The sequence below is a fragment of the Kogia breviceps genome, chromosome 7 (genome assembly GCF_026419965.1).
Source record: "Kogia breviceps isolate mKogBre1 chromosome 7, mKogBre1 haplotype 1, whole genome shotgun sequence".
Taxonomy (NCBI): Eukaryota; Metazoa; Chordata; class Mammalia; order Artiodactyla; family Physeteridae; genus Kogia; species Kogia breviceps.
The window spans coordinates 116066559-116090429 of NC_081316.1; the positions used below are offsets into that span (position 1 = coordinate 116066559).

The following is a 23871-nucleotide window of genomic DNA, read 5'->3' on the forward strand; positions in this document are numbered from 1 at the left end:
AAACTGGCATGAATCCTAATCTTTATACAATTTCACAGCAATAATAGCAGCATGAATTTAGCTTCTTAAAAGATTTTTCTTTGCTCTAAATAAAAATTAATTCCAAGTTTTAAAAAGCCAGAGCAGCAACCATCCAGTAAATGGAATGAAATTCTCCTAGTTATCTTCTACAAACTGAGCATTTAAAACATGTGCATGTATAAAAATCAAGTATTATAAAGAGCTATGGAATGACGTGACAATCTCAACTCGTTTTACAGATACAGGACTGCCTTCCAGTCTGGCATACGTGGTGAGGTGGGTTGAGAAAATGGAATGCAACTTTCAAAAGGAAGTCCTGGGTATGAACATGTATAACATGTCTCCAGCGTTGTAAGGACTATACCTGAAATGCTGGTGTGGATGGCAATTACAGTAAGACTGTGATCGCACAAGGACAGAGGGAAGAAACAGTACATTCATTCCTCAGGGTGTAAACGGTCACTGCCCAGAATTCCAGCAGGTGAAACGGGCTGTGCTAAGTGGTTATTGCAGGAACGCTCAGTTTACTAACAGATAACCTGTAGCTACTTTAAGAATTCCCAGTACACCTGGTTTAGAAACAAATTAACATGTAAATTTGTAATCATGATAAATCATGTGTTTATCCAGTTTTTTTTTCCATGCTGTTTTTTTTTTTTAATGAAAAACAAAAGTTGCTTTAGGAAAACCAGTGGTGTGAAATATTTCACTAGGAGCACAATTTAACACATATTACTGAGAATTAAAAAAAAAAAAGAACTGAAGGCAGGCAGCAGCTTAGAACCACTGATGTCGTTTTCCGGTACTAACAAAGGTCACCAACTTCCAGCTAAGAAGCCCCTCTAATTCTGACTTACAGACCCCTCTGCAGCGAGATGCGCCTGCTCGCTGAGCCGTGAGGGGCAGCTACGGAAGGATGTGACAAGCACGGTTCAGCCTGGATCTAAGTGGTCTGACATTGTGTGATGGTTATTAAATGCTTAAAGTCTTAATTCCTTTTTTGTTGTTATGATTTTCTAAATGTCCAATAGACTTATGTGAAGGGTCAAGGAGAAGTTTTTCTCCACTCTAATATAACACACAGCCCCTTCTCTAAGACAGAGGGAATGAAGTTAGAAAAACGGGTGTCCCTCTAGGCAAGACGTGGCTACTGGGAAAGCAAGTGGGAACAGACAGGACACACAAAGACCTTCAGGGAAGTGGGCATCAGCTACTCTGAAGGACAGAGAAAATGCTAGGAAGGACGAAGTCAAACTCAAATTCAGTTAAAGGCAGTCCTCAAGCTCTTACAAATCAGCCCTTACATATGGCAAGTATGGTCTGTAATGAATTTCTTTATGAGATTTTCAACACAGTGCTGTACAATCTTTCAGATCTTTAAATGACAAAAATGACACAGCTTGTAGATGGAAGAGGTGGTGATGAAGCAGGGAAGGGGGAAAAAGATGGTGATTTATTTTTCTTCTTATTTTTTAAATGTGGTCAGGGGTTTTTTAGGCTTTTTTTTTTTTTTTTTTTTTTTTTTTTTGGTTACTGAAAAAAATAGAACAGTCCACTGTCCAGCAGAGGCTGCTTCAACTCTATTGCTCCCGGGGCTCATTCCGCATGGACCTGTGTCTCAGAATGCTGCAAGGACAGCTCGGTGGGCAGGAAGGCGCCCTGCCCCAGAGCGGTAGCGTATGTCCTGTTCTGTGGGTGGGGAAAGCTGGGGGGCACATGCGTGCCCCTCGCCGCTGCTCCGAAGCCTCCTCGCTGGTGCTGAGGCGGGGAGTGGTAGCCTTCCAGGTTATCGTACTGGGGCCCGACAGCCCCACCGCCCTGGCGCCTGCCGTGTGTTTGGTACTGGTACAGCACGCCGGGGTCCCTCTCCACGTTCTGGGTGTGGTGGAGCTTCAGGCTGTGACTCCTCTCTGGCTTAGGGGGTGGGACGGCTGACTGCACGAGGTGTTCCCCCTCCTTGCAGCAGTCTCTGGAGTGTTTCTCTGGGGCTGCAACCTGCCTAGCCCGAGGCCTCTCCAGCTCCTTGGGGAGCCTCACCTCTTTGTGGTTCAGTCTTAGAGACTCCTGCCCTGATGGAATGTATTTCCCTCCAGAGTTATGGTAGCTGACTGGTTCACAAGTGTCCGGAATGCCTTTGGGCCCATAATCTAACTGGCTGGCTCCCTGGGGGTAAGGCGGCCCGTTTTTTGACTCACACAGCTGCCTATGGCTTGCTTCCTGATGTGCCCTGTGCTCAGGGAGACTACAACCCACGTCATGCAGCTTCCTGTTCCTGAGGCTACTTTGCTTCTGAGGGAGGGTCGGCTTCTCTGACTGCCCGTTGCCGTGTCCTCCATGGTGGTGGGCTCTGTCGAACTCTGGCTCCAGATGCTTCCTATAGAGGCGGTCATCTCCCTCGGGACTGAGGGCCTTGGCTGGGTGCCGCCCCTCCTTTCCTTCCGCCACCGAGAGAAGCCCAGTTTTCCCAGGATCCGACTTACTCCGCAGGTGGATGACGTAGATCCCACCCACGTCATCTTGCACCACGGGCGTCATGTTGTCATACTGGGACATAACAGGCCCTTTCACCTTCTGCCGTGCACGGCTCTCCCTCCGGATGGACTGCAGGCGGTATTTTTCCATGTCCTCAAAATCCCATGAGGTGTAAGTGTGCTTTACATCAGCGACCGGAGGCATGTTGGCTACATTGGGGTCATTAGCAGAGAAACAGCTAGTCACATTGGCCCGGGGACGTGAAGGCAAACCAGCGTAGCCGTACACGTTCTTTCCTTGCAGCCTAGGATTGTAGAAAGCAAAATCGTGGTTGGGCAGGCGGTGAAGGGGCCTCAACTGCACTGTGCTGTAGGCATCCACGTCACACAGGGCCCCGTCTGGGCTGTAATAGGAACCAGAAGAACTGGAATAGGGGCTGTAGCGGTAGTGCACCCGGCCATTCTCAAAGTAAGGCTGGAGCTGAGTCACGTGATAATCTGAGCGGGCCTGGGAGGACTGATATGGCTTATACTGGTACAGGGGTCTTGGGCAGTAGGCTGGTTCATCATCTGGGGGCACCTCTGTCCTCGAAATGGGGACAGAGCGAATCATGGATGACGGAGGGGTGTGGAGAGACTGCACCCTGCGTATGGTGGGGTACAGGGGCATTTCTTCGGAGTAACAACTGCCCCTAACGGAGGAGCTCAGAGAGGACACGTATTCGGCACGGCTGCATGGCTTCAGGTGGTGTCCAGACATGCCTCTTCCTGGGGCCATGTACGCGCTGTAACGAGGACCCGTGGAGGCCAGCGGCTCTGATCTGGAACCGTACACTTGGTGCTGCTCCACTGTGCCATGAGGAGGGGGGACACTCTGGGGGCGGTACTGGCAGTTTGGAGTCATACTGAAATGCAAACAGTTTTCTGGACCAAAGGGATCAGTGGTGACATCAGGCCTAGCAAAGGTGGAATAAGCAGTTTTCTGAGAGGCATGCTTGGCTTGCGGTACAGGGACTGGTAAAGGCAAAATGTCCTCCACGGAGGCTGAGGAAGCCGTGACAAAGGGATGGTGCCCAGAGCTGCTGGACGTGTCTGCGCAGCCGGAGTGGATGGCAGCGGCGATTTTATTCTCCATGGTCCTGGTGGGGGGCCCCGGGGTAGGGAAGCCACAGGAGGGGTGCACGGGGACGGGCTCGCCGCGCGCCCTGGCACCTTCCCGCACCTTTTCGGGAAGGCTGGGCTGGGGAGCAGGAGCGGAGGCGGGAAATTGTACGGCTGCCCCGCCGTCACCGGCCAGGACAGGCGTGGGGTCACCCAGGGCTCTGGCTTCAGGCAGCCTCTCTGGAGCCAGAACTGCTCCTTGAACCTGTTGAAAGATGATAACGTTATGAGTTTGTTTTTTTCTGCTCCCCTCTATGGAATCAAATGCTATTAAATAAATTCACAACTCACAAGTTGAGGCCATTTGGGCAGCAGCTTGAAATTTCCCAAGCTGTGCGGATACGCCGGACAGGACAGAGACCTGCCTGTCCCCACTGCCACGAAAAGAAGGCCTGTGTGGCCATCTGGTGTAGCAGCCATCCCATCTTTGGAGAGCTGTTCTAATTTACGATGGGTTTTCAACGTGAGATGAGGTGGCCCATGACGCTGTCTTAGTGTGCAGACCAAAGAGAAGTTCAGCCAAATAACCACCAGGCTTAAAGACACACACCCAGTCTATCTGTGTAGCTCAGGCTCAGCACCGAGAACATTCTGTTAAACAAGCAGCATTGATTCTGTCTGGAGAGGCTTTTAAAGTGACTCACGGCTGCCCAGTGGACAGTTTTCAGCCCCCAGTCCAGGGAAGGACAGGAAGGGATTTGTCTAGGTGGCATCCACCAGTCCCTGTCTCTCCCTCCCTCCTTGTGCTCCAGCCGGTCTGTGGCAGCAGAAGCCAAACGTGGTCCTCACTGCAGGGCTGCAAACACACTCCCCTGGAGAAGCAGCCACTAGAAAGAGCATCCGGCACAGAAGACTAGATAGTGAAGTCCTTTTAGTTCAAGGTGACCACAAAAACCCTTAGCATTCTGTGTATAACATTCTCTCATCAAAACAGGTGCTTAACTATAGAACAATCTGCTGGTTAATGTTGAGAAAATAACAAAAAGTCCTAAGATGCTTCATCTCTGACATTGCTAAGAAGTGTGTAAGGCAGAAAGTCTTTCAAATGTCCTGAGAATACAGTGCTCTGGTGGTGCAGATGTGAGTACTTGGCAGAGGTGGCTGGACAACTTGCCCAGAGCCACAGTGAATCAGTGACGGAGCCAGGAAAACCCTGACACCCTGACACCTAAGGCCCAGCTTGACTCGTTTGTTCACAATCTCTTCGTCTTTCTATGAAGAAACTACCTACATGCTTAGGAACTAAAGGGAGCAGGTATCGTTAAACGAGAGCTGTCAAGTAACCACTCCTTTTTCAGAGGAAAACCAGCATCACAATAAAGGCAGATCCCAACCTCAACTGGGAAATGTTTCATGGAAACCTGCCACAGGACTTAAAGGCAGATGTCAGGTCTCACGGTAACAACTCACCCTGTTGGAAAGTGACACACCTTTGGAAAAATACACATTTCATCTCACTGACTTCCCCCCTTCTTACCTTGTGGGCGCTGTTTAGTCCTATACTGGCTGCGGCTTGTACCTGCCCCAGGACTGGGAGCTGCTCCGAGGGTCTCTGGGAAGGAGGCGGGGGGAGGGGACGATTCGTTCTGTGACCGCGCTGGAGGGTGGCAGCGGTGAACCCTGCTGCGCTGGGCTGTTCGACCACATCCCAGCTGGCTTCCCTGGCGCTCACATCAGCTGCTGCTGGGGCAGTGGTCACGTAAGCCACGGGGGCTGTGCTGGCACTCTCTTCAGGGGACCCAGAAGGAAGGTACATTTTGTCCCTCGGCAAATTAGAAGGTGCGGGAGCTTTGTCTGCAAGTTCTGAAGGGTGATGGGGCTTATCCACACTTGCACCAAGATAAGAAGGAGGCTCATCTCCACTGTAGAAATGAAGCTGATCCTGGTCCACAAAGGAGACAGTCGGCATACTGGTCTTCACAGACTGGTCTTCAGGGAAACTTATGTGATCATCAGACTCAGAATCTGTTAAGGGAACTGAAGTGACTCTGGCCTTTTCTGGGTCCCCAGATAAATAGATTCGAGGCGGCTGATTGCCTGGTATGTCTGCTGGGTGTCGTTGCTCCCCAGATTCAGTGGCGCTGGAATGGGTATAAACCCCAGTAGCTGCCGTATCCGGTGCTGGCTGGTCACAGTTTCTGGAGGCCTTGGTCTGGACGTGGAACTGCTCAGCTGGCCTATCGGTTTGGAAATAGGCTTTATCTAAGGTAGCACTAGAGTAGGCAGTGGGCAGTTTCTCTTCAGTCGCAGCCACTGCTGTGTCTCCGTAATGTGTACAAGCAGCCTGGGAAGCGCCCGGTCTCTTCAACGACTGGGTCGAGGCTTGCTGTGCAGACTCAGCTAAGGCCAGCGCCAACAGGCGGGCAGCATTTTTCGGAGGCGGCGGTGGTGGGATAAGAGAGACTGAACTTACAGGAACGGAATCCTGAGGGGGGTCATGGGTATCTGCTCCTGGTGGGAAATTGGGAAAAAAAATGAAAGTGAAAAGGTAGCTTGTGTTATCCTATACGGAAAGCCAAACACTCCCCATTTCATCACTAAAAAAATGGGTGCCTTCCATATTTCAAAATGGCAATCCACGATCTTCTATCCCACATGCAAATGCCGTAGAAAACACATCTCGTTCAGAAGGAAAACTAAAACAAAGAGTGTTTAAGATTGCAATCTCCTCTTGGATTGCTACAGAGATGGGGGTGAAGCAGGTCCCTCACTGGCTCAGGAAAGATTGCTTAGAAAACAAGCTTCAAGTGCTTGCAGATTGTTATTAAGAATAGTTTTTATATTTGATGGTTAGGCTGGCTGGTTAACTTGTAAGGCTATAATTTAGATATTTTATCAGAAGAGAAAACAGAATCAAGAGCTACGAAGTTGTGCAAAAATTATCCAGGAATTCTGACTGTCCAAGGAGATAAGGGGACTTTATGAAGGTTTGAAGCAGGACCACTGGCCCTTTGGGGGATTTTTTTGTTTGACTGATTTTAATTTAGGGCTTTGAGCCATCAGCACCACCTAGAAAAACATTCTGTTTGATTAAAGTCTAGCTGTGGGGTAATTTTCTCTCTTAAAAGGCACAGTTGGCACACAGGATTGAAGATCCCTCTTAGCTTAAAGAAAGAATGGAGGAAAACAAATGGTACCTGTCTGAGTCTGTCCAGAAGGTACAGCCTTACTCTGACTGCTTGAGGCAGGCTCCTCCTTCCCTGGCGGGTCTGCGTCTGCAGCAGCCACCTGGTCCAGGGGCTGGACTTCAGACTCACACCCTTCCTGGGCCTCTCTCTCGTTTGCTTTTATCTTTACTACCTGGGTGGGGGATCTATTTACGACATCACTTTCTTCGCCACTTTTGTTCCAAGCTGGAGAAGGTGCATTCTGAGCTGCTGTGTTTGCGATGGTACCGATGACTTCTGACACCCGAGCGGGAAGGGTCACTGAAATTGGCTCAGATATATTCAGAGAGGGGGATTTGCTTAATTTCCGTCCAATCTTTGGAGAGAAAGCATAGACGACCTTTTCAGTGAAGGAGGCGGCTGGCTTAGATGATTTCTCTTCAGTTGGGCTCAAGTCCAGGGTAAAAAATGGACTCAGTTTCTCCTGAAGAGGAGAGACAGGTTCAGAACTTGCAGTGCTTCCTGGAGTCTGAGACTGGCTACCACCTGCTTCTGTGTCCTTTCTATTGGTACTCTGTTTATCCCTGGAGAATCCCAATGAGTCTAAAAAGGAAGCACCGCTCTCCAGACATTCTGATTCGGCCTTAGGAGGGCTGCACTGAAATGACATCGGATCAAAATCCAGGCTGGCTACCCCAATGTCTGGTGGGCTCAGATCAACTTCCTCAGCTGAATGAGGAGACACGAGAGCCGGAATGTGCAGCAGCCCTATTTCCTCCTCACTTCCATTGTTGTGAGGCAGATTATCGTAGGAATTACAGCGGTTCCCCAGCATCTCTCCATTAAAAGAGGCACTCAGGGCATCACTGCTAGATCTAGGTCTCCTGGGTCGGAACAGCTTGGAATCACCTGGTAAAAATGGATACAATATCAGAGTATGAATGTCACAGAATACACGGTGCCGTGATAAATCATCTACTTTGTACAGCAGAAACATACCATATAGAGTAAGAAAACATAATTGTCTCTTGGGGCACACAGATGGAACTCCCAAAGCAAATGCTAAATAACAAACACATTTGATTCGATCATAGGGAGAATGCATTTGATGGTTTCAATAGGAAAAAGGACTCAAAACTCTTAGATTCTATTACTAGTCCAACACTGACTCCTGTGACTTTGCCCAAGTTTTTCATTTCTTTTTGTCTGATTTTATCACTGACCTCACACATGATTTGTGAGGTAGAGCTAACCACTTTATATGGTACTTTGGACATACAATAGCAAAAAGGGTTTTCTGTTTGTTTTTCTGAGGAAAAATCCTCATACCCAAATTTCTACAAAATTGAACTTCTCAAAAAAAAGTGTTTACATATATTTAGTAAAGGATTCCTTTCAAATACTTAAAAATAATTTTTTTTCCTTTACCAAGAACAGGCTTTAAGTTTCTCAAGGAGAGGCCGTAAGAGTGGTAGAGTATTACCTGATTTTATGATACTGCTAAACATCCAACTGGTAAAAGAAGTCCTCTGTCTCATTATTCTATTACAATGATTAGAACTGCCATAGTGAAAATGTACTATAAAGAGGCACTGTCTTAACACAAACACATTCACTAATGTGTTGACCACTTATAAAATTAATGCCTACTCAAATATTATTTACTGCTTAATACAAGCACCTACCCAGCCCACTGCACTGTTTTTGTGAACCATTCTCTTAGCTTCAGTGAAATGGCAAATCTTGGAAAACCAGTAAGATGTCAGACAGCCAACTGAAGTGAAATGCAAGAATTTGTTGAATCACAGGCAGAGCCATTGGTCAATGAGGACGTGGCAGTTAGAAGTTATAAGTGAGGATGAGAAAGTTGACCAGAAGGAAGACACCCCAGGAAACTTCAAAAGAGCACAATTTGGATTAAGACAAGTCCGCAGGAAATCAACGCAGCTCTGGATTATTTTTGTAACAAGGGCCTTTTTTTTTACCACATACTGCTGCACAAGCCGTACATGACATGGAGGATGTCTTATTTGCTAAACTACACGGTTTTGTCAAAAAAGTTCTACCTCCCTCCACGTCAACGTGGAAGTAATCTCTGTTCATTCTAAAAATTAGTAGAGAGTTGCAACTATAACCCAACTTATGCTAAATGGAAGCTAAAAAATTATTTTCAAAATTTTTTAGTTTTGTTCTTCAAGTTGCAATCAAATCTTTTTGTACTATTTACCATAAAATTTTGGTCCCCATTTTAAGCAGATTCACTTTAAGTTGCCTTCTCCTGGTACTAATCATCCTCAGATAATGAGGGCTGCCTCTAACCAAAGTGATGTATGAGATTTAACATCAGGTTAAATTTGCAAGACAAAAGACTACTGGTCTAAACATCCAAACTGCTTAATTTTATACTTCGTAACAAACATTGTGCTCTCATCGTGAAATTTAAAGAAAGAAATACTATTAACACCATTTTCCACTGGGCATTAATAAATATAAATGGTTAACTTAAAACGATTCATCTATTTTTATGTAAAGTGAATAGCAATCACGTCAAAAGTGAAGAAATTAAAGACTGGTACCATATTAAAACATCAATGGACAATGCTAAATATCAATAGATAACTAGTATTTTTAGGAAATTATAGTCTATAGCCTATTATTAAGCATGTATTTATAAAATATACTTGTGTGTCCTTTTATGAAATATATTCTAGAATAAAACAACTGATGCTTTAGTCTTACCATCGGCTGCGTGGAGAGAAGAGAGAGACTCCTCACTCTTAGCTGAGCGCAAGGTCCCTTCTGCCCTGCCACCTGAGGAGTCGAAACCAAACAGTGTCAGGCTTTATTCACTGTTACATATGTGCTGAAAGGGAACAGTGCTTTTCTGTGCATATATTTAACTTCCAATAGTAATTATATTTTTGCAACCACATTCAATTTTGCATTGTATTTTATAATGTGTTGTACTGTTCTCAAGTGGCTTCCTATGTGAAAAATCTTTTCTAAAGGATTATGAACTTGAGAATAGAGATGAGCTTTAAAACTTGCTTTCATATTTCCTAAAGATCAGTATGTCTTGAGATGATCTCATACTGTTACAGCGAAAATAGAAATGAGACTTTTCTGATAAACAAGAAAAATAGGCAACAATGAACAGGCTGGGAAAACAGCACAAAGAGCCCTGAAAGAGCTAAGCAATCCTGGTTATTCTTTAGCTGTTACCACTAACAAATACTTGTAGCCAGACACGTCCTTCACAAAGCTAATTACTCTCTGATTCCATAAGAATTGTACCCTGCACCTGGCATTTACTCTTGCTGCATTCTCTTGTAAGCAAATCACCCCTTGTAGCTGTTTACATTTCAGAAACAAGGCCGCGGGCTGATAACCCAGAGATGAACTGACCCAATTAACGGGCTGCCTGACGCCAGCAGTGACTGTTTTAAAATACAGGAAGAAGAAAAAGAATGCAAGACCTTCCCCACTTTGATCCTTGATCCTATCACTTATCCTTGGGAGTTCCACCTATAAGAACCCCTGTAATTCCCCAGGACAGGGCGGCACAGTTCCTGAGGCGCTAGCCTGTGGTGTCTTCCCTTCTGCCTGGCAGAAAAATAAAGCCATCTCTCTCTTCCTCCAAAATCTCTGTCTCCGTATTTCTGTTGGGCATCGGTGCACAGGGAAGCCGATATTTAGGCAACAAAACTGGATTTAGGGTGAGCCCTAAATCCAATGACGGGTATCCTTTTAAGAAGAAAAGTTGCAGAGAGACAGAGCAAAAGCCACGTGAAGATGGAGGCAGGACTGGAGTGGTACCACCGCAAGCCAAGGAATATACCAGGTGTCCCCAGAAACTGGAAGAGGCCAGAAAGGATTCTTTGGATCCTTCAGAGGGAACATGGCCCTGCTGACACCTTGATTTCAGTTTTCAGCCTCCAGAACTGTGAGGAAACAAATTCCTGTTGTTTTTATCCACTCAATTTGTGGCAAATTGTTATGGCAGCCCTAGGAAACTAACACAGGTCATTTAATTAATCACACATGTTGAATCTTATTTGTTAAACATCCTCATCCTCTTTCAACCTCTTGGCAGCGCTGAAGGCTGCCAACACTTCCTTGTAAGCCCTTCCTCCTCGACTTCTGCTGCTGGCGCTGGGCTCTTCTGTTCCCTGCTTGTTCTCGCTCTCCTTTCATGACAGCTCTGCCTTCTCCATCCTCTACACACTGCTTTTCTCCAGGACTCAGGCCCCAGCTGGCTTCTCTCACTCAACGGGCTCTGCTTCAGTCACAGAATACATCCCTAGGGTTTTCACCCTTGTTTTGCTGATGACTTACAAATCTGCATTTCTAGTTAGATTAAACCCCTTAATTGAATGCCAGATCCATACTATGAATCACCTCTTGGGTAGGTCCAACTCACTATGTCCAAAATTAACACATTATTTTTCTTCCCAAACCTACCATTCCCTACAGGCATAACTCCCTTACCATTTAATCAAAACCTGAAAATTATCTTTCTCATTTTTCACCACCTTTTGGTCACCCACCCTGTAGATCCGGCTTCCTGAACGCTTCTCAAATCTATTTCCCACTCCCATGGCCACTGCTTATTCCAGACACTCGTTTCTTGCCTGCACAATTGTAACTGTCTCCTGATTTACTGTCCAGCCTCCAGTCCTGTCCTCTTCCCATATATTCCCTAGGCTGTTGCCAAAGTCATCTTTCTTAAACCCAAACCCGATCATGTTGTGTAACAGGGAAGAGACAAACCGGGACTACACGTTGGATCTGTTTCTTTCCCTTTAACCTTTGCTCTCCGCCGCTTTGGTTCACTAAAAGGGTACTGTCTATACATAATGGCCTGCCTCGGGGAACGCTGCTCCTCTGCCTGAAAGTTAAACCGAAGTGCCTTTGTTCAGGGAAACATCCGGACCCTGTCCCACCTGGGGATGGCTGCAAGAAAGAAGAAATTAACTCGTCCCCTCCCCGAGGCTGGCCTTACCCGGTGAAATATGCAAAACCTACGGCCTTTTTACTTTACTTCCTCATCTCCTCCCCCTCTCTGTACTATATATAAAAGAAACTGACATCCACCCCCCCCCCCCCAAAAAAAAGATGGTTATTTTGAGACTTTAGTCTGCCATCCTCTCGTTCTGCCGGCCACATTCCTTGCCTCAATACCTCGTCTCTGATTTACTGGCCCGCTGTCGTGCAGCAAGCAGAGCGAGCTTAGACTCGGTAGCAAAGCCATTCAATGACCACCCCCCACCCCCCGCCCAAGGAATGCAGGACAAACCCAAAACTCCAGCAAGCTTCCGGGCCCCTAAGAACGGAGCGGGAGCCTCTTTGCGCACCATCCCGCCAGCCGCGCTCTCCATGGCTCCCTGCCCCCACACCAGCACACACTCTGCTCCCGCTTCCTGAAATGCCTTCTCAGTCCCTCGTTGATCAGGTGAATCCCTACTTATCCTTCGAAACCCAAACCAAGGTTCTCTTTCCTCTCCCCACATGAACTGACAATTCTTGCCATAAATGCCTCACATGAGCCTCTATTTCAATAGCTATGATTCTGCGTGAAATTTATTTTTCACACATATGATGTCCAAAGTAAGACATGGAAGGCAGGGGTGGTGTCTTAATTTTCTATCTGCAGAAGCTGCTATCAAAATATCTAGCACATGCTTAGTACATGATTGCAAACAGAATGAATGAGAATTAAATGAACTGAATGTTGTATTTCTAACATTACCCAAGAACTAAGCACTACTTTCCTTCCTAGATTCAGAACCTGTTAATATCAGTAGATATAAATGATTTTTAAAAGAGCAGTACTTTCAACAACACAGTAATAGATTTATCTATCCCATAAGATATTATCATCAATGAATCATCTGGTAAAAAGATACCTTGTTTATAAGACTTATAAACTCTTAGAGGCATGCTGAAATATGATTTTGTCATTTTTAAAATCTATAATATGTAGACTAGTAAGTTTAAATACCACAGCAGTTATTTTTTATTACCAACAATATACAAACATTATAAATATATTGTGAATTTTTAAACACATTTACACTATATATAATCTATATAGTTTCCAAAGGAATTGGCAACTTCTACACACTTATATATAATATGTATTGGGGGATAAAGCACTGGTAAAAGAAGACAATTCACGTGTAACAACACAACTAGGACCTATCCTGTTGAAGCCTGTTATAACAATGTGGTGAGTCTGTGAATGAGTTAGAGAAGAGGCGCATGACAGGCTGGGAAGCGTGGCCCTGCAGGCAAACTGGCTCCTGCAGCGCAGAGAGAAGGGAAGGTGTGATGCACTGACCTTTCAGAGCCACAGCTTTCATCTCTGAAGGCTCACTCTCATTCCGCTGCAACTTTCGTTTAGAAACAGATGATGATTTCCCCAGGTTGAAAAAGGAACGCCAGCTGCCCACAGGAGATTTTTTCATTTTATTTTGAGGCCTCCTCCTATGAGAGAAAATAATCTGTATTAAGATACCTAAGGTGCTACCTTTACTTATGGACAATGAATAAATGATGGAAAGAACCAAGCAGCCTGGAGAGGCCCAGCTGACACAGTAAACCTCCACCTTCCACAGAGCTCACTCCAGTGCGGCTCAGCTGTGCAGCTAAAGCAGGAAATGAAAATGAAATGTATGAATTTTAATAATAGTAACTAGTTTCACAAAGATAAATTTTATACAGATTTTCATATTTGGATCTAACCTCACAATCCATGAAATAAGTGAGAATAAGACATATTTGGGAAAAGAAAATATTAAAACTCTAAAAATAAAACAGAGTTGAAGAAAATGATTTTAGCTGTGAGGAAAGAGAATTAAGCCAAAAAAGAAGAAAAGTATTAAGAAAAATAACTGGGCTTCCCTGGTGGCGCAGTGGCTGAGAATCCGCCTGCTGATGCAGGGGACACGGGTTCGTGCCCCGGTCCGGGAAGATCCCACATGCCGCAGAGCGGCTGGGCCCGTGAGCCATGGTCACTGAGCCTGCGCATCTGGAGCCTGTGCTCCGCAACGGGAGAGGCCACAGCAGTGAGAGGCCTGCGTACCGTTAAAAAAAAAAAGAAAAAGAAAAAGAACTAACATACATTGAATGCCAGGCACTATGCTAACTGTATATGTAGTATCTCATTTAAGTTATATAAAACCATATAAGGTAGGTATTATTATTCTCATTTTACAACTGAGGAAATTATGACACTAAGAAGTTGAAGTGACTTCCTTAATGTAAAACTAGTAAATAATGGAGTCAGCGTTGGAACCCAGGTCTATCTGTATCCCAGCATCGACACTCTTGATTACTATTCTATAAGAGGTTTTTGAGAAAATTATAGAGGTATCATGTAAATTCAAGAAACTGAAGATAAACCTTTAGAATGACAAAGATTTCTAATTTACTATTGTCAGGACATTTTAATCAAGGGAAATGAAAGGAATTTAGAGAAGTATACTAACATGTGGAAATAAATTCCCAACTTTCATTAGTACTACCCAAATCCATGGAGTTGAAGTCCTCACATTCCTATGTAATAGCCAAAGCAGTAACCCGAGGTCAAAATTAACTCACATACATTAGTCTTCCCACAGTAACTTAGTAAAGAAGATATAAAAACCATGTTATTATCATTTCTTTAGAGAAACAGAGAATAGGATCTGGAAAGGACACTGAGAGAGTGAACAGCAGTGGTTCTCAAACTTTGTCATACATCAGAACCACCTGGAAGGTCTGATAAAAGACTGACTGTGGGACCCCACCCCAGAGTTCTGGTTCAGTGGGTCTGGGGTTGGGGCTGGCCAAGAATGATCTGCTGGTCAGGAGATGCTCTGTGGGGAGCACTGGTCTACTCTGATCTCAATGGGAACCAATGTCACGCCATTATCCATTCACTGTTTTTTGAATAAGCTGTCGCAACGTTTATTTCTAAACAAATTTCTCAACAACATATTTCAGAGAGAAAATGATACCCTTCATAGAGGAAATGTATCATTTTTCCTAACAATATTCCCTGTACAGCAGACTTTCCTCTCCTTTCCAACAATGACATGATGTTGTAATGCTTTTCGAGAATCATTCACATCAGTCCCTATGAAGTAACATCCAGAGTCGAAGGAACAGGTTTTTCTGGGACTGGCACAGAATCAATATAGTAATACTAAAATACAAAAGTAAAAGAAAATAACAAATAGCCATGAAATGAACATTTTTGAGGAGGACTAAATGAATTTTACCTTTCAGGTGGGAACTCAATTATGGTGTGAAATTTTCCCTGAAGTGCAGCAGGTCCTTCTCCTACTTCGATATATTTGTTTTCAGTCACAATTGGAGAATTGACCTGAGCCTGTGTTCGTGCCTGGGCCTCCTCCAGTGTCAGCAGTTTGGTGGATGGAGATGAAACCAGCAGGGACTTGGGTCTTGATAGAGAAGCTTTAGAAAGAAAAAAAAGCAATGGAGAGAGTCAAACGTCATGACACGGGAGTGGGGTGGGGGGGGAATATAAATATCTGTGGGTGTGTATAACAAACAATCTGCTTATCTGTCCATCCATCTATCTCCCTTTCTGTGTTGTTTTATATTTTCTTCATTAAGTTTTTTAAATGGCAAAAGTAATAGAGTCTTATACTAAGTGAGGAACAGAGATTACATACCAGGTTATTAACAGTGATAGATATAAATATAAAATTCCTTAAGTAATTTAACTATTTTCCTTTCTTAAAAGATTCTAGGCAAGGCCTAGTATCATTCACGTATTTTTAGTTTTGGAAGGAATTTTACTTCTGCTGCTCTATATTACACCTTTATATACATCAATAATAGGTGACATGATACATTTTTTATGGGCCCTGAACTTAGATCATGATAGGTCTAATACTTAGTAGTCACTAAAAACATACAAAATAACTGTTATATTGTGCATTCTGGGGAACAGATATAAATTAGCTGCTTTCTACTAAGACAGATTTATTAAATTGAGATAAGAAATGCAGTTTCCCAGTGTGGTAGAGGTTTTAATACATGTTCCTGGTAGTGAACAACATCTGTTAGAGCCATACCTGCCCCTTCCTGAATGACCGCACTGATCTTCCCACTGAAAAGGACGTCAACATGATTGAGGATGAACTCAACAACCACAGACTGAATTCTCACTTCCATGAAAGCTGCTGTCCCACTGAAGCAGGCAGATTCTATCTGTTTTGATCTGTGGGGTAAACAACATTACCATCACAGGGTCCCCAAAATAGCAGTCTTAAAGGGCATTCATTATGTTTTGCTTTATGTGTAAATCACAGACAAACCAGAGGAAGAAAGCATACTTTTACAGTGCCTTGGCTAAACCCCGACTGCCTGTTTTAGGAAGATGCTCATAAAAACAACATATTAGTTTTACTTTTAAAAATTATCCTTGGGCTTCGCTGGTGGCGCAGTGGTTAAGAATCCGCCTGGCAATGCAGGGGACATGGGTTCAATCCCTGGTCCAGGAAGATTCCACATGCCGCGAAGCAACAAAGCCCATGTGCCACAACTACTGAGCCTGCACTCTAGAGCCCTTGAGCCACAACTACTGAGCCTGCATTCCACAACTACAGAAGCCCACATGCCTAGAGCCCGTGCTCCACAACAAGAGAAGCCACCGCAATGAGAAGCCCGCGCACTGCAACGAAGAGTAGTCCCCTCTGGCCACAACCAGAGAAAGCCCGCGTGCATCAAAAAAGACCCAACGCAGCCAAAAATAAATAAATAAATAAATAAATAAATAAATTTATTTTAAAAATTATCCTTAAGGAACACTGATGAATTACTTTTATTTAAGGTCACTCTGCTTCTACTTCAGGTCATAAGTCAAATGCAACTTACCTTAGCAGGTTTGGAGCCCAAACAATTGCTAGGTTTTTTGCATGCATATTTGTGATGGAACAATAGTCAGCTAGCAGAGACAAGTGTCTCATTAGGAACTCCAGCGTTCTGGAAAATGAAACACAACATATTAACAAAAAGAAACACCATGTATCAGTATAGAGCACAAAAGCTCCACTAATGAACTTGTAAGTTTTCAATGGCAAAATGGAAAAAGAAACCATACAAATCCCAGCAAATTTTTTTGCTGCCTATTAGGTTTGAATATTACTACTACAGAACTGTCAGAATATTATGGATTCTACATTTTATATATGATAATTACATCTACAGAATACTAAGAAAAAAAGTCTAAGGCAGATGCAGTAAGAAATGAAAGTTTCTGACAGAACTGGCTCAGAAAACAAAAACAGCCTTAGTTTTAAAGAAATCTTTAGGAATATTTGCTCCTGCCTGTTAGAAATTTAGTTTCAGAGACATCAGTGAAGTGAATCCTCCACAAAATTTTGTTTCTAGACAAATACTATCAAGAAGTTATGCTATTCTACTTGCAGCAGACATGCTAACAGGAAAGAATTTAAACTTTTCTTCTGTAAAAGAAAACATTTCACAAGCCTAAAAAGAGCTAAAACAAAAATTCCAGTAGGTACCAAGGGGGAAAATATTTGAACAAATAACATGCTCTTGGAATAGAAAGCCTACTTCAAATCCTAATATCCTGCTTTATCTTATACATTCTAAGTGTGATTTATTTAAATAATTTTTTATATATAGAGATGAAACAATAGCACAGAGTGTTTTGGGAAATAAAGCATGATCAACTTAAATGTAAGCCAAGTCAGATAAACACAGAGGTATTACCTATCAGCTTACAAAACTATTAAAGACAGTGAACAGGAGACAGAAGTTTTAAGACTATTATTTGAAACAGAAATTAAAGTTAAATTGTGGTCAACATATAAGCCTTCAAGATTCAGATGAGCCTGACATGAATTTAAGAAAAGGCAGATAACATCTCAAGGCACTGTTCAAGAAGCCTCTACAGGGAATCTCACCAAGTTCTCACAACAGACCCCACAAGCACGGTGTTACCATCCCCCATTTTATGGGCCCAGGTTACAGAGACAAGCGGTGCTGGAATCAAATCCAGGTCAGCTTGGCTCCAAAGTCTGTGCTCGTCAATAACACTGAGTATCTACTCTAGCTGACAAAAAAAAAGGGATAATTTTCAGTCCCTCTTCTGTACAAGTTAAATAAGGAAAGACACAGACAGAAGTGAGGCTGGCCTGGAGACAATGTAGAGACAAGAAGCTTGAGAAATGTATTCAGAACACAATGTAAAATTTTATTATTTGGAGTCGGAGGAGTAGAAGAAGGAAGGTAAAGATTAAAACAGTTCAGAAATGTATTTTAAAAGAAATGCAAATTAAAACAAAAGACACCATTTTATTCACACACCTAATTGTAAAGATTTACATATAACTGTAAATCTTTACATCTAATTGTAAAGATTTTTTACAAGCTAAAGGAGAATTTTAGTCAGAGTGCCATGAAATGAGCATTTCATATTCAGCAGAGTATAAACTGCATATACTTTTATGGAATACAAGTTGAAAACTGCTTTATGTTGGGAAGAAACTTTTAAGATCTTTTGATTTCTAAGAATTCCCAGGTTTTTATCCTAAAAAATAACCTTGATTCCCCAAAAGATTCAGGTAAATGGATGGTCCTCATAGCAGTGTTCAAAATTGGAGAAAAAACTCCCACCATACAAATATAGATTAAATAGGCAAATTAGGGGAAAGGTTTATATAACATATGGCCCATTCACATGAAAGAACACTATTAAGAATCATGTTTTTCAAGAACAATTAAGGAATTAGAAAATGTGAATGTTAAAATCTTAATCAAAAGAGATATATGAAATACAAGATACACAAATTACATAGAAGAAACTAGAATATAAAAACATATTACATAGGAGATAGATGCCAAGGAGGAAATATGTATACAGTGAACAGGTGGGCATACATGGTAGGTAATATAATGCACATGGGAAGAAAAGAGGATAATATTAGGATATACGTATTCCATATACATAGACATATATCAGCAATCTATAAAATATATAGTGTACAAAATATGTAAAATGCATATGCAATATATAACTGCACATTTACTATGTGCAAGGTTTCTATTCTGAGAATACAGTGATAAGACAGGATTCATGACCTCAGGGAGCTTATACTTTAGAGGGGTTATATCTAGAATAGGCAATACAGTAAATATAAAAAACATATAGAAGGATATTTGTACAATATATAATATATAGCAGGAAAGGTACATAATGTTCAAGAGGGAAGATTAAATAGACAGCAAGGGAGCTATACATGTAATTTCCTGTGAAATATCTATATATTATTAAGAAATATATATATAATAAAGAAGAATATATACTTTGGTAGAAGAAATAGAAATAAGAGTACAGTAGATAAGCGTAATATAGTAAAAAGCTATATGTATCAATATAGTAGGAAATATATATATGTGTGTGATCATATTTATATATATATATATTTACACACATTTATGTTTCTGTGTATGTGTGTTTGTAGAGATAAAATACACAACAAAGTAAAAACATAAAGATACACAGCAGACAATAACAATGATAATAATAATGGTTATTAACTCATATAAATAGTAATTATTTAACAAGCCTTGTTCTGAGTGCTTTCCTTTTAATATCTGTAACAATCCTATGAGAAAAGTACTATTATCTCTCTCTTACAGACAATGAAACTGAACCCAGAGAGGCAAAGGAACTTGCCCAAGGTCACAAGGTCAGACAGCTAACACAGGCCATTGGCTCCAGAAGCCCTACATTATAATTTCTATAATATATAGAAATTATATATAATAGGTGATATAAATGTACTATACTACAGGGGATAAATATATAAGGAATATAAATAAAACAAATGGTTGGCGATTATTTGTGTAAAATATAAAATATATAGAAGACATTTGTACTCCACTATATGAGAAATATATACACATTTATGTATATAATATACACATATATATACACATATAATATATACATACATACTCTTTCTCTCTATATATACACACATATATACTCTCTCTCTGTATGATATGATAGGGTTTCTTCCTACTCTTCTTACTGATGTTCTCTTAATTCACCCACAAGATTAACCAATAACACTCTCAATTCCCTCTGTAAAACGTACTGATGATTAATGTCCAAGGCACAGTAAGTTTCTCTGGCTAACATACTGAATACTTCGACTAATATCATTTGAATTATAAGCTTACCTAAAGCCAATGTTAAGTGTTTCTATGACTGTTTATGCAAGGTTATTTTAATTCATAGTTAAGTTAAATGCCATCAACATTTATAAAACAAGATTTTAAAAAGATTTCTCTGAAACCTAAACCTTAATATATAAACCTTTCTCTGCAAAGTCTTGATAAAGATGAGCCGCCAAATGAAGAAGAAACCAGCACGGAGAGGATAAGAGAACAATTTAAAACAAAACCAAACCTGTAATTACCAATAATATTCTCACAGAGAGAAGAGATATATCCATGAAATAAGAATAGAACAGGATGCTATAAAGGAGAAACATTCAGAGAAACAAGAAAGAGCAGGAGGAAGGGAAGGCAGGCAGTTAGTTCTCAGAAGTAATTTTTTTTAAATTTTTTAATCATGAGATGGACTGGAGGAAACCCATATGTGGAAACTGACAGAGAAGGTGAGAAACTAAAAGAGTTAGTTCAAGAGTTAAAACAATTCCAGAAAGAGAATAAAGAAAAGGGATGAGGTTTACATTGCAGTGAGAACCATCAAGGAAATAATACAAGAACATTTCTCAGAAGTTTCCAAAAAAGCCGAGTGAGTGACCAGAGCAAAGAATGAAAAAGAACCCAATCCAAGATGAGTCACTAAGGAAACAGACCACTAGGTATGTTCTAAATTTTAAAACATCCAGAAAGGATATACACAATACAAAATAGATCATATAAAAAAGTAGCACTCTAAAAAAAAAAAAAAAAAAAAAAAAGTAGCACTCTAGTATTAGACTTTGCTGCAGCATTTTTGCTTAGATGCCAATAGTGTAATACCATCAAAATTATGGGAAAATACTATTTACAGACTAAAATTCTATAGCCAACTATCAGTCAAATATTCAAGGAGAATAAGAGCATTTTCATATCAAAGTCTCAAAACATTTACCTCCCATACACCTTTTCTCACAGAGCTACTGAAGATGTACACTAGGAAAGCTGGCAGTAAAACATGGAAGGTGACAGCCAGAGATCCAGAAGAGAAGGGATCTAACTCATTAAGAAAGTGATGGAGGGAATTTCCAGGAGGAAGGTGAAGGGCTGGAGCTGCGTGGAGACCCAGAGAGCAATCAACCCAGACGGAGCAGTGGGACACAAGGCACCAGGAGGAGTGTTTTCATGGGGAAAAATTTCTTTTAAAAGGTTGCTTGATGTGTTGAAATACAACTAAGAGAACATCCACAGTTCTGTGAAAGAGACAGGGGACAGACTAGCAATAAACAGATACTCAGCAAACCAAAAACAGGCCATCACTCCATGAAAACACAGTTATCCCAAAAGGGAAATAAAATCCTAGTATACTATTAGATGCAGCTGTGAATAACAGTTAAGGAGTTACAACAACACAGAAAATGAACTCCGGCTGCACACCAAATGCTGATACAACCAGACTAGGAAGAGGAGAGAAGGGGCCGTGTGTTTGTGTGCTACTGGGGGAGGGGAGTTACAGCTACATCCTCATTTACCACAAAATGAAGGCAAATAATTATACCTAAAAATGAAAAACCAGGAAATAAAAACATGAGCATGCTATTTAGAAACAGGGGAGTAAACTCTAGGAGTAACAGTTGAGAATAATAACTTCTGGGTAAGAGAAATTAGAACGGGGAGAGGAGACTGCTGGTTTTTTAAAAAATTTTATTTATTTATTTTTGGCTGTGTTGGGTCTTCGTTGCTGTGCACGGGCTTTCTCTAGTTGCGGCGAGTAGGGGCTACTCTGTCGCAGTGCGCGGACTCCTCATTGCAGTGGCTTCTCTTGTTGTGGAGCAAGGCTCTATGCATGCAGTCTTCAGTAGTTGTGGTATGAGGGCTCAGTAGTTGTAGCTCACGGGCTCTAGAGCACAGGCTCAGTAGTTGTGGCGCACGGGCTTAGTTACTCCACGGCATGTGGAATCTTCCTGGGCCAGGGCTCGAACACGTGTCTCCTGCATTGGCAGGTGGATTCTTAACCACTGTGTCACCAGGGAAGCCCCAGAACTGCTGGTTTTTTGCTGCCAGCTATGCATAAGCGTTTGACTTTTTAAAACTATATACATAAGTTATATTGACCATTTTAATTTAGAGAGAAAAGATATTCACGTAGTACCTCATGTAAAACTATACAGAAGCCTCGGCTTAAATCTAATCATGTCTTGCTACGCATTATACTAAAAAATATATTAAAGGCCAGACTCATTCACACATTTGATCTCATTACATTAAAAAGCATCCTCTTCAGAAAGTATTGTTAGTATTTTCACATATATGGAGATTGATGCTTGGAGAGGCCACACAGCTAGTAAGTGATGAAGTTGGAAATTCAAACTTGGGTCTATCTACCAAAGCCAATATTATCTGTATTGCGCTAGGTTTCTTTTCCTGGTAAGTTAAAGAAAGTCCTAGTCCCCCTTAAAAATATTTTTTAATAACTGTGTGTTGATCAGATTTGTCTTCTCAACCTTCTTTTTCAGGGCTAAACACCTAAATTTCTTGAGCTTGCTTCACAAAAGTTCTTTTGAGGTTTTTTTTTCACTCTTCAGTGGGTCCTTAAGACCCCCTCAAAGTTCTCACATTCCTCCTAAGACAGGCCACAACAGTAACAGGACAAGCCAATGCTGAGTTACCTCCTGACTCAACTGCCAGGCATTTACAGCTACAGAGTTGACTAAAAAAAGTGCTGATTTTTAACGTTGATTGAAAATTTTCATGTTGATTTAGTACCAAATTTAGTGCCAATTAAAAAAATATATATATGAACAATGTCATTTTGAAAAGATCAGCACTAAATTACTTAATTTGTGAATTACTAAAACATCTACTGAATTTAATTTCTTGTCAATAACTGAAATTTTAAAATTTTATCTTTTTGCTTCTTTGTACATTATAATCAATCCGTAATTTATGCCATTTTCTTTCTCTTACTAAACGGCAGTCATCCTCCATTTTATTCTGTCTTCTCAGACATAGCAAAAGTATTTCTGAGAGTCGAAGCTAACATACAAATTAAATTGGGTTTTAAAAAGCAGCAACAGGGCTTCCCTGGTGGCGCAGTGGTTGAGAATCCGCCTGCCGATGCAGGGGACACAGGTTCGTGCCCTGGTCCGGGAAGATCCCACATGCCGCGGAGCGGCTGGGTCCGTGAGCCATGGCCACTGAGCCTATGCGTCCTGAGCCTGTGCCCCGCAAGGGGAGACGCCACAACAGCGAGAGGCCCGCGTACCACAACTTACTGAAGCCTGTGCACTGCAATGAAGAGTAGCCCCCACTCCCTGCAACTAGAGAAAGCCCACACACAGCAACAGAGACCCAACGCAGCCAAAAATTAAAATAAATAAATAAAACTGGAAAAAAAAAGTTCACAGTAATGGTCATAAAGATGCTCACTGAACTTGAGAAAAGAATGGATGAACAGAGAGATCTTCAACAAAGAGAAAAATATAAGAAAGTTCCAATCAGAAGTTACAGAGCTGAAAAATAAAATAATCTAACTAAAAAATATACTAGAGGGATTCAAGAGCAGACTGGTTGAAGCAGAAGGAGGGATTAGCGAGCTAGAAGACATAGCAATGGAAATCACCCTTACAAAACCGCAAAAAGAAAAAAGGAATTTTAAAAAGTGAAGATTCCTTAAGGGTCATCTTCTGGGTAAACAAGTAAGCAGGCACCCAGCACTGTGTCAATATTTTGGATTTAAGCAAAGCAATTCACAAAGTATTCACACCTGTGGTCATACACCCACTACCTTCAGCAATTTCTCAATGTCTCAAAAAACAAACGAACAAACAGGCCCAGTCAACCATCCATTTGTTCATTCATTCATACAACATTTGTTAAGTGCCTACTGGATGCCAAGCACCGTGCCAGACCCTGAG

General features: G+C 41.9%; 1 protein-coding gene across 4 annotated transcripts in view; it reads right to left on the reverse strand.

Moving 5' to 3' along the window:
- Positions 1-313: 313 nt before the first annotated feature.
- ARHGAP32 (Rho GTPase activating protein 32) overlaps positions 314-23871 on the reverse strand; it is a 274258-nt gene continuing 250700 nt past the window's right edge. For all 4 annotated transcript variants that reach the window (XM_059069744.2, XM_067039316.1, XM_067039317.1 and 1 more), the window contains 8 exons: positions 16649-16756; positions 15847-15992; positions 15025-15220; positions 13101-13246; positions 9500-9571; positions 6791-7669; positions 5131-6104; positions 314-3858 (listed from right to left, as the gene is read on the reverse strand). In XM_059069744.2, the coding sequence (XP_058925727.1) occupies positions 1618-3858; positions 5131-6104; positions 6791-7669; positions 9500-9571; positions 13101-13246; positions 15025-15220; positions 15847-15992; positions 16649-16756 (4762 nt within the window). In that variant the 3' untranslated portion in view covers positions 314-1617. The remainder of the gene's footprint in view (positions 3859-5130; positions 6105-6790; positions 7670-9499; positions 9572-13100; positions 13247-15024; positions 15221-15846; positions 15993-16648; positions 16757-23871) is intronic.